We start from the raw sequence: 14,688 nt of genomic DNA, 5'->3' as shown, positions 1-14,688 counted from the left end.
GGATGGGATCCAATGTGGCAGGTGGGTGATTGGAATAGTCAATTAGAGAGAATTGGGGGAACAAATATGCCAAGGCGGCACGGTGGCGCAGCGGTAGAGTTGCTGCTTTACAGCGAATGCAGCGCCGGAGACTCAGGTTCGATCCTGACTACGGGTGCTGCACTGTAAGGAGTTTGTACGTTCTCCCCGTGACCTGCGTGGGTTTTCTCCGAGATCTTCGGTTTCCTCCCACACTCCAAAGACGTACAGGTATGTAGGTTAATTGGCTGGGTAAATGTAAAAATTGTCCCTAGTGGGTGTAGGATAGTGTTAATGTGCGGGGATCACTGGGCGGCACGGACTTGGAGGGCCGAAAAGGCCTGTTTCCGGCTGTATATATATGATATGATATGATAAGAGATTTCATTCAGCAATAAGACTATTTGGGTTGTCATAATGGGAGATTTTAACCTTAGCTATATATAGAAACATAGGAAATAGGTGCAGGAGGAGGCCATTTGGCCCTTCAAGCCAGCACCGCCATTCATTGTGATCATGGCTGATCATCCACAATCAGTAACCCGTGCCTGCCTTCTCCCCATATCCCTTGATTCCATTAGCCCCTAGAGCTCTATCTAACTCTCTTTTAAATTCATCCAGTGAATTGGCCTCCACCGCCTTCTGTGGCAGAGAATTCCACAAACCCACAACTCTCTGGGTGAAAAAGTTTCTTCTCACCTCAGTTTTAAATGGCCTCCCCTTTTTTTTCTTAGACCGTGTGGCCCCTGGTTCAGGACTCCCCTAACATTGGGAACATTTTTCCTGCATCTAGCTTTGTCCAGCCCCTTTGGTACCAAGGGCTTTGATGGGTTGGAGTTTGTCAAATACGTCCTAGAAAGTTTACAGAGGTAACATGTAGAGACCCCTACAAGATGGAGGTCAAAGCCTGGCCTACTCTTTGGGAATTTGGCATGGCATTACAGAAGATAACACCATGCTGCTATTTCTCCATTGAAACTCATTCAATGGTAATTTTTTTGTTGTTGTTTTTGCTGACAAAACAATCCATTTGGAGGGGTTTCAGCCTATGGACAGAAAGCTGGTGTTTCATTTATGGACCTAAAGAGGATATGAAACGTGTCAGTTCATGGAGATAAATATTCTGACAACCATTTAGCCTTTGGAATGTTACTTGACCCATATATTGTGGGCCATACTCTTCAAGAAAATCTCTGCAGAATATCCGAATATTCTGAATATCATGACATGATCTAAACTCTCAAACCAATTCCATTGTCTGAAAACGTTGTGCTTTTTTTTAAATTCTAGGAAGGGTACTCTTCTCCTAAATAATGGGTTTGCGATCCTTGCTGCCCTATTGATGTCTCTCAGTGAAAATGCTCTCTCCTTTGAGATGCTGATTGTCGGTCGTTTTGTTATCGGAGTGAATGGAGGTGAGAATATTTTCAATTTCTTAATCATTCATTTGTTTAATGATGCGTAGATTTGCTAAAGCTTGCGTGATAATGTGTTTTTGCAACAAAAATAAGAGTGTCCTGGGATCTGTTTAGTTTAGTGTAGAGATACAGCGCGGAAACAGGCCCTTCGGCCCACTGAGTCCGCACCGACCAGCGATCCCCGCATGTTAACACCATCCTACACCCACTAGGGACAATTTACATTTATAACAAGCCAATTAACCTACAAAAACTTGTACGTCTTTGAAGTGTGGGGAGGAAACCGAAGATCTCGGAGAAAACCCACGCGGGTCACGGGGAGAACGTACAAACTCCGTACAGACGGCGCCCGTAGTCGGGATGGAACCCGGGTCTCTGGCGGCACGATGGCGCAGCGGTAGAGTTGCCGCCTTACAGCGAATGCAGCGCCGGAGACTCAGGTTCGATCCCGACTACGGGCGCCGTCTGTACGGAGTTTGTACGTTCTCCCCGTGACCTGCGTGGGTTTTCTCCGAGATCTTCGGTTTCCTCCCACACTCCAAAGACGTACAGGTATGTAGGTTCATTGACTGGGTAAAATGTAAAAATTGTCCCTAGTGGGTGTAGGATAGTGTTAGTGTGCGGGGATCGCTGGGCGGCATGGGCCCGGTGGGCCGAAGGGCCTGTTTCCGCACTGTATCTCTAAATCTAAATCTAAATCTAGAAAGCGCTGTAAGGCGGCAACTCTACCGCTGCGCCACCGTGACCGCCCTGCAGCATGCTTTTAAAAGTATGATGATGACAGTTCAAGGTATGCACGTTCCTGTTGGTGTGAAGGACAATGGCGTTCTTTGCGACACTGCAATTGTTTAAAGGCTTGAATTGATTGAAGTGTGAGCCACTAAATGATGTAGTCAGTTTTCTGTATTTAACTAGATGGAGGAGGATTAAGTGGGATCTTTTGCACTCTAGTGCTCTGATCCACCCACATTTTCCAGTAAGACTTTGACAAGCTCCTACTTTTGACAGGTAGGCCAACACAGGGAGTTAAGGCACAAAGTATTGAGGCGCATTGACAAACTGGATCCAAGTCTGGCTTGGTGATAGGAGGCAGAGGCTAGTGCTAGATGGGTGATTTACTGACTGGAAATCTGAAATAATAATGGGGTCAGCAGTCTATATGGTAATATATATATATTACAAACTGGTTTGTAAACCGGTCCTCGGCAAGGCCAGCAGCACAATCAAGGACCAATCTCACCCCGGCCACTCCCTCTTCTCCTCTCTCCCTTCAGGCAAAAGGTACAGAAGTGTGAAAACGCACACCTCCAGATACAGGGACAGTTTGTTCCCAGCTGTTATCAGGCAACTGAACCATCCTACCACAACCAGAGAGCAGTGCTGAACTACTATCTACCTCTTTGGTGACCCTCAGACTATCCTTGCTCGGACTTTGCTGGCTTGACCTTGCACTAAACGTTATTCCCTTATCATGTATCTATACACTGTGAATGGCTCGATTGTGATCATGTATTGTAGGCTAATCGGCATGGTGTCATTGTAAATTCACCCCAGTGTGTGTAGGATAGTGTTAACGTGCGGGGATCGCTGGTCAGTGAGGACTCGGTGGGCCGAAGGGCCTGTTTCCGCGCTGTATCTCTAAACTAAAAAACACCTTTGCTGTGTCTACATCCACCATCTCTCCTCTGGAGCTCTCTCCAGATGTTCACCACCTTTTGTGAAAAACCTACTTTCACATCTATGTACTAAAACTCTCGTTTGTCTGTTTGTTTGTCCCTGAACTACAGCCAAAACGGTACACGATAGCGCGACAATTTTAGGCCCACCTTACTCACCGTCGTCCCCTCGGTGCTAATGGAAGAAGTTTCATTGAAATCGGTGTTATATTTTCAAAGTTATTTGCATTTTTAAGTTTAAATCTATCTCCTATGGTGGGAGGGGGGAGGGAGGAAGGGAGGGGGAGAGGGAGGTAGGGGGGAGGATAAGGGGGGTTGCGGGGGATGGAGTGGGGGGAAGGGGAAGGGGGGAGAGCAATGGGGGGTGGAGGAAGGGGGAGAAGAGGAGGGAGGGGGGAGGGGGCGAGGAGGGAGGGAGGGGACGGGAGGGAGGGGGGAGGGAAAGGCGGGGTGGTTGGGGGGAGAGGGGAGGGGGAGTGGGGGAGGAGAGGGTGCTGCACCAATGCAGGAGAGGTTTGAGCCCAACGGGTCCACTTGGTCGAGTCTCTTCTAGATGTCTCCACTTTCAACCTGTGCCCTCTAGTTCTCCACTCCTCTGCCCCAAGAAAATAATTAGTTTAATTCAGAGATACAGCACGGAAACGGGCCCTTCGACCCACCGAGTCTGCACCGACCAACGATCCCCGCTTATTATCACTATCCTACACACATTAGTGACAATCTACATTTATAGCAACCCTGCAAACCTGTACGCCTTGGAGTTTGGGAGGAAACCGGAGATCCCTGGAGAAAACCCACGCAGGTCACAAGGTTATAATTGCGTGCTTGACTAACTAATGCCCACATTTTTCTAGGAACTTAAATATTTGGTATAATGGAAGATATCATAGTTATCATTAAAAAAATGCTCGACCTTCATTTCCAATGCAGGAACACCTTTGGAACTATGGGAAATATATGTCTTGTCTTTTTTTGAATCCTTTGGATGAGATGATTCTAATCCAGCCATCATCTATCATTGTTATTAAGTTAAAAAAGTGGAATGGCATAGAATATGCTAAGAGTCATAGAGTGATACAGTGGAAACAGGCCCTTTGGCCCAACTTGCCCACACCGGCCAACAGGTCCCAGCTATACTAGTCCCACCTGCCCACGTTTGGTCCATATCCCTCCAAACCTGTCCTATCCATGCACTTGTCTAACTGTTTCTTAAACGTCTTAATAGATCTACCAGAATTACGCATAATTATAAACACCTCTATAAGATCTCCCCTCATCCTCCTGCGCTCCAAGTAATAGAGTCCCAGCCTACTCAACCTCTCCCTGTAGCTCACACCCTCTAGTCCTGGCAACATCCTCATAGTTGTTTCTCTGTACCCTTTCCAGCTTGACAACATCTTTTTTATAACACGGTGCCCTGAACTGAACACAATACTCTAAATGCAGCCTCACCAACGTCTTTATACATCTACAACATGACCTCCCAACCTCTACACTCAATACTCTGACTGATGAAGGTCAATGTGTCAAAAGCCTTTTTGACCACCCGATCTACCTGCGACTCCACCTTCAAGGAACCATGCACCTGCACTCCTAGATCCCTCTGCTCCACAACACTCCCCAGAGGCCTGCCATTCACTGTGTAGGCCCTGCCCTTGTTAGACGTCCCAAAATACAACACCTCACATTTCTTCTATTTATTAAATCCCATCAACCATTCCTCAGCCTACCTGTCTGTATGGAGTTTGTACATTCTCCCCGTGACCTGCGTGGGTTTTCTTAGAGATCTTCAGTTTCCTCCCACACTCCAAAAGCGTACAGATTTATAGGTTAATCGGCTTGGTAAATGTAAACGTTGTCCCTAGTGGGTGTAGGACGGAGTTAATGTGCGGGGATCACTGGTCGGCGCGGATCCGTTGGGCCGAAGGGCCTGTTTCCGCGCTGTGTCTCTAAACTAAACTAAACTGGACCTCCCAGATATTCCGAATGGCAGCAAGATGCAGACTCGAGCACCATCTTCTGTACCCTGATTATTGTTCTCTTTCCACTACCTTTCCACTTGCTGTGCCCAGCAAGTACAATCCAGATACTTGTCTGAACCTCCCTACATGACCGCCCTTTGCTACCTCAGCGTTTGAAACCACGCCGAAGTTTCCTCTCTTCTGTCCATCCCCTGGACTGCAGTGCATCGTCCAGAAGGCTCAAACTCTGGGAAGAGAGACTAGAGAAATCTCCGGAAGACACTCACACGGCAATCGATCCCTCTGAGAAACTCCCACCAGGTTCCGACCAACCGTGGATAACCTGGCGCCGTCTCAACAGACTGCGGACAGGCGTGGGGAGGAGCAAACGGAACGTGCTGAAGTGGGGATATACTGAAGATGCGGCAGACTGCGAGTGTGGACGGGGCCTCCAGCCTGTGGAACATCTCCTGAGCTGTGACGTGCTGCATGACACACGCACTGTAAAGGATCTTGCAGAGGCCAACCACCTGGCACTAAAATGTGCTCGCTATTGGCAAACAGCTGTGTGATGACATGAATAAATAAACTTCTCTGAAGAAGGGTCTCGACCTGAAACGTCACCCATTCCTTCTCTCCAGAGATGCTCCTGTCCCGCTGAGTTGCTCCAGCATTTTGTGTCTATCTTTGTACTTGCGTATTGCCTGACTAGACTAGTGTTTGGTCAGATTTCACTGGATAGCATGCAAAACAATGTTGGCATTATATCTTGCATCACGTGACAATATACATCTCTCTGTGGAAGAGATCCAAGCCAAATCACTTCCTCCCACTTCAGAATAAGAAGACCCTGATGTAACAGTTCAAATGGTAACAGAATTTTGAATTTCACAACAGCATTTGGTCCATCGATTCAATGTTGGCTCTCAGAGCTATCCCATCACTTCCATTCCCTACCTTATTTCTTCTAACCCGTTCTCTCTCGCACTCCCTTCATTCTCCCACCAGCCACATGCAATGGAAGTAATTTAAAGTCACCAGTTTACCAAACAATCACCACATCTTTTCAAAATGGCAGGAAACTGGATCACCAGGAAAACACCCACACGCACCCCACACACACACACACCCCACACATGCCTCACACACACACCCACACACACACACCCCACACACACACACACACACACACACACACACACACACACCCCACACACACACACCCCACACATGCCCCACACACACACCCCCACGTACACACACCCCACACGCACCCCATACACACGCACCCCACACACACACCCCACACACACACACACACCCCACACACACACACACCCCACACACACACACCCACACACACACACACACACCCCACACACACACACCCCACACATGCCCCACACACACACCCCCACGTACACACACCCCACACGCACCCCACACACACACACCCCACACACACACACCCCACACACACACACCCCACACATGCCTCACACACACCCCCACACACACACACACACCCCACACGCACCCCATACACACGCACCCCACACACACACACCCCACACATGCCTCACACACACCCCCACACACACACACACACCCCACACACACACCCCACACATGCCTCACACACCCCACACACACACACCCCACACATGCCTCACACACACCCCCACACACACACCCCACACACACACCCCCCACACACACACACACACCCACACCACACAAACCTGTAACAGTTCAAATGGTAACAGAATTTTGTATTTCACAACAGCATTTGGTCCATCGATTCAATGTTGGCTCTCAGAGCTATCCCAACACTTCCATTCCATCCCTTATTTCTTCTAACCCGTTCTCTCTCACACTCCATTCTCCCACCAGCCACATGCAATGGAAGTAATTTAAAGTAATCAGTTTACCAAACAATCACCACATCTTTTCAAAATGGCAGGAAACTGGATCACCAGGAAAATACGTACACGCACCACATACGCCCCACACATGCACCAAACACACGCCTCGCGCATGCCCACCCCGCATACGCACACACCACACACACCCCACCACACACACCCACACCTCACACAGAAACACGCCCTACACACACGCACACACCACACACACCCCACCACACACACCCACACACACACCACACACACACACACACGCACCCCACACACACCTAAACCACACACACCCACACACACACCACACACACACACACGCACCCCACACACACCTAAACCACACACACCACACACACACACACACCCCACACACACCTAAACCACACACACCACACACACACACACACACACCCCACACACACCTACACCACACACACACACACGCCCACACACACACACCCCACACCCCACACACACCCCCCCACACACACACCCCCCCCACCCCACACACACCCCCCCACACACACACACACACACCACACACACACACACACACACACACACACACACACACACACACACACACACACACAGGCACCCCACACCCACACACCCCACTCCACACTCACATACCACACACACACACACACACCCCACACACACACACACACACACACCACACACACACACACACACACACACACACACACACACACACACACACACACACACACACACACACACACACACACACACACACACACACACAGGCACCCCACACCCACACACCCCACTCCACACTCACATACCACACACACACCCCACACACACACCACACACACACCACACACACACACACACACCCCACACACACACACACACACACCACACACACACACACCCCACACACACACACACACACACACACACACCCCCCACACACACACACTCACACACCACATACACACACACACACCACACACACACACACACCACACACACACCCCACACGCCATACACACACACACACACCACACACACACACACCACACACACACACACCCCACACACACACACCACCCACACACACACACACCACACACACACACCCCACACGCCATACACACACACACCCCCCACACACACACACCCCACACGCCATACACACACACACCACACACACACACCCCACACGCCATACACACGCCACACACACACACCCCACACGCCATACACACATGCGATTGGGATTGAACCCAGATCACAGTCGCCACATTTCAACAGATGTATTAATACGAAGACAGACACAAATTGCTGGAGTAACTCACGGGACAGTCAGCATCTCTGGAGTGAAGGAATGGGTGACGATTCGGGTCGAGACATCACCCTTTCCTTCTCCCCAGAGATGCTGCCTGTCCCGCTGAGTTACTCCAGCAATTTGTGTTAATCTTCGGTTTAAACCAGCGTCTGCAGTTCCTTCATACACAGATGTATTAATACACTGGATTAACATATCCATGAGTGTGACACTTTGATACGTATACATTACTTATTATGAATGGGTGAATATTAATGAAGGCAGATCACAGCATGGTAACAGCATGGAATTGGACCTCTCTCAACCTATTCTCACCACTGTGACCATTACCACCTCGGCCCTCCTAATATCAAGAGGACGCAACATTTACAATTATCACCCAGCAGTCCGACAATTGACAAAAAACAAACTGCTGGAAGAACTCAGTGGGTGAGATAGCATCGGAGAAGTCTATGCACAGTTGATGTTTTGGGCCAGGCCCTTCTTCAGGCTGATTAGAGTTTGAGAAGTCCACTTTGGCGGCAAGAACAGGAAAGCAGAGTATTACCTGAATGGTGACCGATTGGGAGAAGGGGAGATGCAACGTGACCTGGGTGTCATGGTGCACCAGTCATTGAAAGCAAGCGTGCAGGTGCAGCAGGCAGTGAAGAAAGCGAATGGTATGTTGGCATTCATAGCAAGAGGATTTGAGTTTAGGAGCAGGGAGGTACTGCTGCAGTTGTACAGGGCATTGGTGAGACCGCACCTGGAGTATTGTGTACAGTTTTGGTCTCCTAACCTGAGGAAAGACGTTCTTGCCTTAGAGGGAATACAGAGAAGGTTCACCAGATTGATCCCTGGGATGGCGGGACTTACATATGAGGAAAGACTAGATAGACTGGGCTTGTACTCGCTGGAATTTAGAAGACTGAGGGGGGATCTTATAGAAACATATAAAATTCTTAAGGGGTTGGAGAGGCTAGATGCGGGAAGATTGTTCCCGATGTTGGGGGAGTCCAGTACCAGGGGTCACAGTTTAAGGATAAGGGGGAAGTCTTTTAGGACCGAGATGAGAAAACATTTCTTCACACAGAGAGTGGTGAGTCTGTGGAATTCTCTGCCACAGAAGGTAGTTGAGGCCAGTTCATTGGCTATATTTAAGAGGGAGTTAGATGTGGCCCTTTTTGCTAAAGGGATCAGGGGGTATGGAGAGAAGGCAGGTACGGGTTACTGAGCTGAATGATCAGCCATGATCATATTGAATGGCGGTGCAGGCTCGAAGGGCCGAATGGCCTACTCCTGCACCTATTTTCTATGTTTCTATGTTTCTATGTTTCGCCCTCAGTCCTACGCACCACATACACAGCATGCAGGTCTCTATTCAAGCTCAATATAACACCAGCATGTCTTTGGAACGTGGTGAAAACTCACATGGTCACAACACTGTGTGGGAAGCAACCTTAATCCTCCTCGTTCTCACCTTCCACCCCACCAGCCAGCGGATCCAACATATCATCCGCCAACATTTCCGTCACCTAGAACGGGACCCCACCACTGGCCACATCTTCCCATTCCCTCCACTCTCTGCGTTCCGCAGAGACTGTTCCCTCTGTAACTCCCTGGTCCACTCGTCCCTTCCTACCCAAACCACCCCATCCCCGGGCACTTTCCCCTGCAACCGCACGAGATGCAACACCTGTCCCTTTACCTCCCCCCTCAACTCCATCCAAGGACCCAAACAGTCTTTCCAGGTGAGACAGAGGTTCACCTGCACCTCCTCCAACCTCATCTATTGCATCCGCTGCTCTAGATGTCAACTTCTTTACATCGGCGAAACCAAGCGCAGGCTCGGCGATCGCTTCGCTCAACACCTGCGCTCGGTCCGCATTAACCAAACTGATCTCCCGGTGGCCGAGCACTTCAACTCCCCCTCCCATTCCCAGTCTGACCTTTCTGTCATCGGCCTCCTCCAGTGCCATAGTGAGGCCCACCGGAAATTGGAGGAACAGCACCTCATATTTCGCCTGGGCAGCTTGCAGCCCAGCGGTATGAACATCGACTTCTCCAACTTTAGATAGTTCCTCTGTCCTTCTCTTCCCCTCCCCCTTCCCAGATCTCCCTCTGTCTTCCTGTCTCCACCTATATCCTTCCTTTGTCCCTCCCCCCTAACATCAGTCTGAAGAAGGGTCTCGACCCGAAACATCACCCCATTCCTTGACAGCTTATTTTAATGTTACTGGAATGTTTTTGAGTTGAATAAACCCGTTTTGGGGGCGTGGGGGATCGGTGAGTAAAATGCCAACTCGATGTTTGGGAAAGTAACGGACAACATACCCTTTTTGTTATGTCGGAAATGGAAGGATTGGAGCACGGAGCAGGAAGGTAAAGATTGTCACAAAATGCTGGAGTAACTCAGCGGGACAGGCGGCATCTCTGGAGAGAAGGAATGGGTGACGTTTCGGGTCGAGACCCTTCTTCAGGCTAAGAGTTCAGCTTTGTTTATTGTCACGAAACGATGCGATACGATGGAACTTTATTCATCCCTGGAGGGAAATTGGTCTGCCAACAGTCACAAACAGTGAAAAGCTTTTGTTGCGTGCTAGCCAGCCAGTAGAAAGACGATACATGATTACCATCAAACCTTTTACAGTGTGTGGGTACATGATAAGGGAATAACGTATCGTGCAAGGTAACGCCAGCAGAGTCCAATCAAGGATAGTCCGAGGGTCACCAATGAGGTAGATAGTAGTTCAGCACTGCTCTCTGGTTGTGGTGGGATGGTTCAATTGCCTGATAACAGCTGGGAAGATACTGTCCCTGAATCTGGAGATGTGCGTTTTCACACTTCTATACCTCTTGCCTGATGGGAGAGGGGAGAAGAGGGAGTGGCCAGGGTGCGACTGGTCCTTGATTGTGCTGCTGGCCTTGCCGAGGCAGCGTGAGGTGTAGATGGAGCCAATGGAAGGGAGGTTGGTTTGTGCAATGGTCTGGGCTGCGTCCACAATTCGCTGCAATTTCTTGTGGTCTTGGGTGGAGCTGTTCCCAAACAGAGCTGTGATGCAAACGAGAGATATAGACGGTGATACAGAGAGATACGGAACAAATTAATGAAAGATATGCAAAAATGTAACAACGGCGAAACCAAACGCAGGCTCGGCGATCGCTTCGCTCAACACCTGCGCTCGGTCCGCATTAACCAATCTGATCTCCCGGTGGCTGAGCACTTCAACTCCCCCTCCCACTCCCAGTCTGACCTTTCTGTCATGGGCCTCCTCCATGCCATAGTGAGGCCCACCGCAAATTGGAGGAACAGCACCTCATATTTTGCTTGGGCAGCTTGCAGCCCAGTGGTATGAACATTGACTTCTCCAACTTTAGATAGTCCCTCTGTCCCTCTCTTCCCCTCCCCCTTCCCAGATCTCCCTCTATCTTCCTGTCTCCACCTATATCCTTCCTTTGTCCCGCCCCCCCTGACATCAGTCTGAAGAAGGGTCTCGACCCGAAACGTCACCCATTCCTTCTCTTCCTGAGATGCTGCCTGACCTGCTGAGTTACTCCAGCATTTTGTGAATAAATACCTTCGATTTGTACCAGCATCTGCAGTTATTTTCTTATACAATCCATAGATCTAAATCTGCACACTGCATGTCTTGCGAATATTGCTTTATTTCTTGGTGTAATGGTTTATATGTAGATATATCTTCCTCAGAATGTTTTAATGATATCTCGCAGGCCATTGTGCATTTGACATTTATTTACGTACTGTTATTTTGATAGGGATTTCGCTCACTGCCCTTCCAATGTACTTGGGTGAAATTTCGCAGAAACACATTCGAGGTTCCTTGGGCCAGATCACGGCCATCTTCATCTGTATTGGTGTTTTCACTGGCCAGGTCATGGGACTGCCGGAGATTCTTGGCAAGGTTGGTAAAACCAGTTTCTCAACCTCCAACTGTGTTAATCCGTATACTAAAACTCTTGTTTCTTTGTTTGTTTGTCCCTGAACTACAGCCAAACACGGTACACCTTACTCACCGTCGTCCCTTTGGTGCGAATGGAAGAGGTTTCATTGAAATTGGTGTTATATTTTTTAAGTTATTCACATTTTAAAGTGTAAATATATTTCCGAGGGAGGGGGGGAGGGAGGGAGGGAGGGAGGGAGGAGGGGGCTGAGGAGGGAGGGGGGGATAAGGGGGATTGGGGGGGGTGGAGTGGAGGAGTGGAAGGGGGAGGAGAGGGTGCTGCACCAATGCAGGAGAGGTTTGGGCCCAACAGGCCTACTTGGTCTAGTACCTTATAGAATTAGGTTTTCAATCCTCCATCTACATTTCACAACTGGCAAAGATAAAATGTGTAGGAAGGAAGTTCGGATGCTGTTTTAAACCGAAGATAGACACAAAATGTTTTGTTTAGTTTAGAGATACAGCACGGAAACAGGCCCTTCGGCCCACCGGGTCCGCGCCGACCAGCGATCCCCGCACATTAACACCATCCTACGCCCACTAGGGACAATTTTTACATTTGCCCCAGCCAATTAACCTACAAACCTGTACGTCTTTGGAGTGTGGGAGGAAACCGAAGATCTCGGAGAAATCCATCGCAGGTCACGGGGAGAAAGTACAAACTCCGTACAGACGGCGCCCGTAGTCGGGATGGAACCCGGGTCTCCGGCGCTGAATTCGCTGTAAGGCGGCAACTCTACCGCTGCGCCACCGTGAATGCTGGAGTAACTCAGCGGGTCAGGCAGCATTTCTGGAGAGAAGGAATGGGGGACGCTTCCAGTCGAGACACTTTTCTTCAGACTGAGAGTCAGGGGAGAGGGAGATGCATAGATCAGGAAGTGCAGGTGTGAAAACGAGTCAAAGGGGATGAAGTTCAAGGAAAATGTAGAATAGATCATTGGATCATCTAGGAGAAGGTTAGAACAATGCACACAGATTTACTTTTCTTTAATTGTTTGGAAAGTGAGACCTGTGGGCAAGGGGGAAGCAATCTATCCTATTTTTAAAATAAATGTTTAACACTTCGCATGTGATGGGAAGGAAAATTCTATTTATTACTGTGCATCATAATGTTGACAGATACAGACTACAGAGTATGACCCAGGTATGCAAATAGTCGCTACATAAAGGGCGCCAGGAAAGTTACAAAATGACCTGCGCTGGTTCCACCATTGTTCCCCCCCCTCCCCCTCCTCCAGGCGTTCCCCCCACACCAGTTAAATTTAAACAGCCTCGTATACATTTCCCCACAGGCTAATGCTAACCTAGCACTAGCACAGCTGCACGCGGCCATCAGTAAGCAGCAGGATGCCCACCCCAACGGTGCCTTCATTGTTGCCGGGGACTTCAATCAGGTCGACCTACGAGCCTCGCTCCACAAATTCCATCAGCATGTGCAGTGCCCTACCAGGGGCTCAAACACACTGGATAAGGTGTACACCAATGTAAAGGACGCCTACAGAGCTCTCCCCTGCCCACCCCTGGGACAATCTGATCACCTCTCACTGTTTCTACTGCCCGCATACAAACCCCTCATCCGCAAGACCAAACCCACAATAAAGACGGTCACAATATGGCCCGAGGATGCCAGCCTACAACTCCAGGACTGCTTTGATCGCACCGACTGGGACCTGTTTGCACAACAGGCCACCTACGGTTCAGAGGTAGACTTGGAGGAATACGCATCCACTGTGCTCTCCTACATCAACTGCTGTGTGGAGAATGTCACGGAGGACAAGGAGATAAAGATGTTCCCAAACCGGAAACCCTGGATGAACAAGGAGGTACAGAACCTGCTGAGGGCACGCAACAATGCCTTTAAATCTGGTGACACTTCAGCATACAGTGTTGCCTGATCACACCTGAACAGAGGTATTAAAAGGGCCAAAGACATCCATAGGCAACGGGTGGAAGACCACTTCAACACCACGGACACCAGAAGCATGTGGCAGGGTGTCTGGGACATCACTGGCTACAAGAGCAGCCCTGCCTGCCCCCACAGCGATATGGCACTGACCAACGAGCTTAACACCTTCTTTGCCCGCTTTGAAACTGGCAAAACCACCTTGAGTGAAAGAACCCCAGCCGAGGCGGTGGGACAGGTCTTGCAACTGAGCACACAGGAGGTACAACGCGCTCTGCAAAGGGTCAACCCACGCAAGGCTGCAGGACCTGGATGGAGTTCAAGGAAGGGTACTGAAAGACTGTGCTGAACAGCTGGTTGAGGTATTCACCAGGATCTTTAACCTGTCATTATCTCTAGCTACGGTCCCCAAGTGCCTGAAGTCGGCTATCATAGTTCCGGTGCCGAAAAAAGCAAAGATCTCCAACCTGAACGACTACCGCCCGGTTGCCCTAACGCCGATAGTCATGAAGTGCTTTGAGAGGCTGGTCCTCT

The 14,688-nt window shown here is 49.6% G+C and overlaps 1 protein-coding gene across 5 annotated transcripts in view; it reads left to right on the top strand.

The window, feature by feature from the left end:
- slc2a9l2 (solute carrier family 2 member 9, like 2) overlaps positions 1-14,688 on the top strand; it is a 250,648-nt gene that overhangs the window by 64,578 nt on the left and 171,382 nt on the right. For all 5 annotated transcript variants that reach the window (XM_078407285.1, XM_078407305.1, XM_078407314.1 and 2 more), the window contains 2 exons: positions 1,309-1,433; positions 12,067-12,212. In XM_078407285.1, coding sequence (XP_078263411.1) covers positions 1,309-1,433; positions 12,067-12,212 — 271 coding nt within the window. The remainder of the gene's footprint in view (positions 1-1,308; positions 1,434-12,066; positions 12,213-14,688) is intronic.

Source organism: Rhinoraja longicauda, chromosome 1, assembly GCF_053455715.1.
Source record: "Rhinoraja longicauda isolate Sanriku21f chromosome 1, sRhiLon1.1, whole genome shotgun sequence".
Taxonomy (NCBI): Eukaryota; Metazoa; Chordata; class Chondrichthyes; order Rajiformes; family Arhynchobatidae; genus Rhinoraja; species Rhinoraja longicauda.
This window is presented reverse-complemented; position numbering and strand designations above follow the sequence as displayed.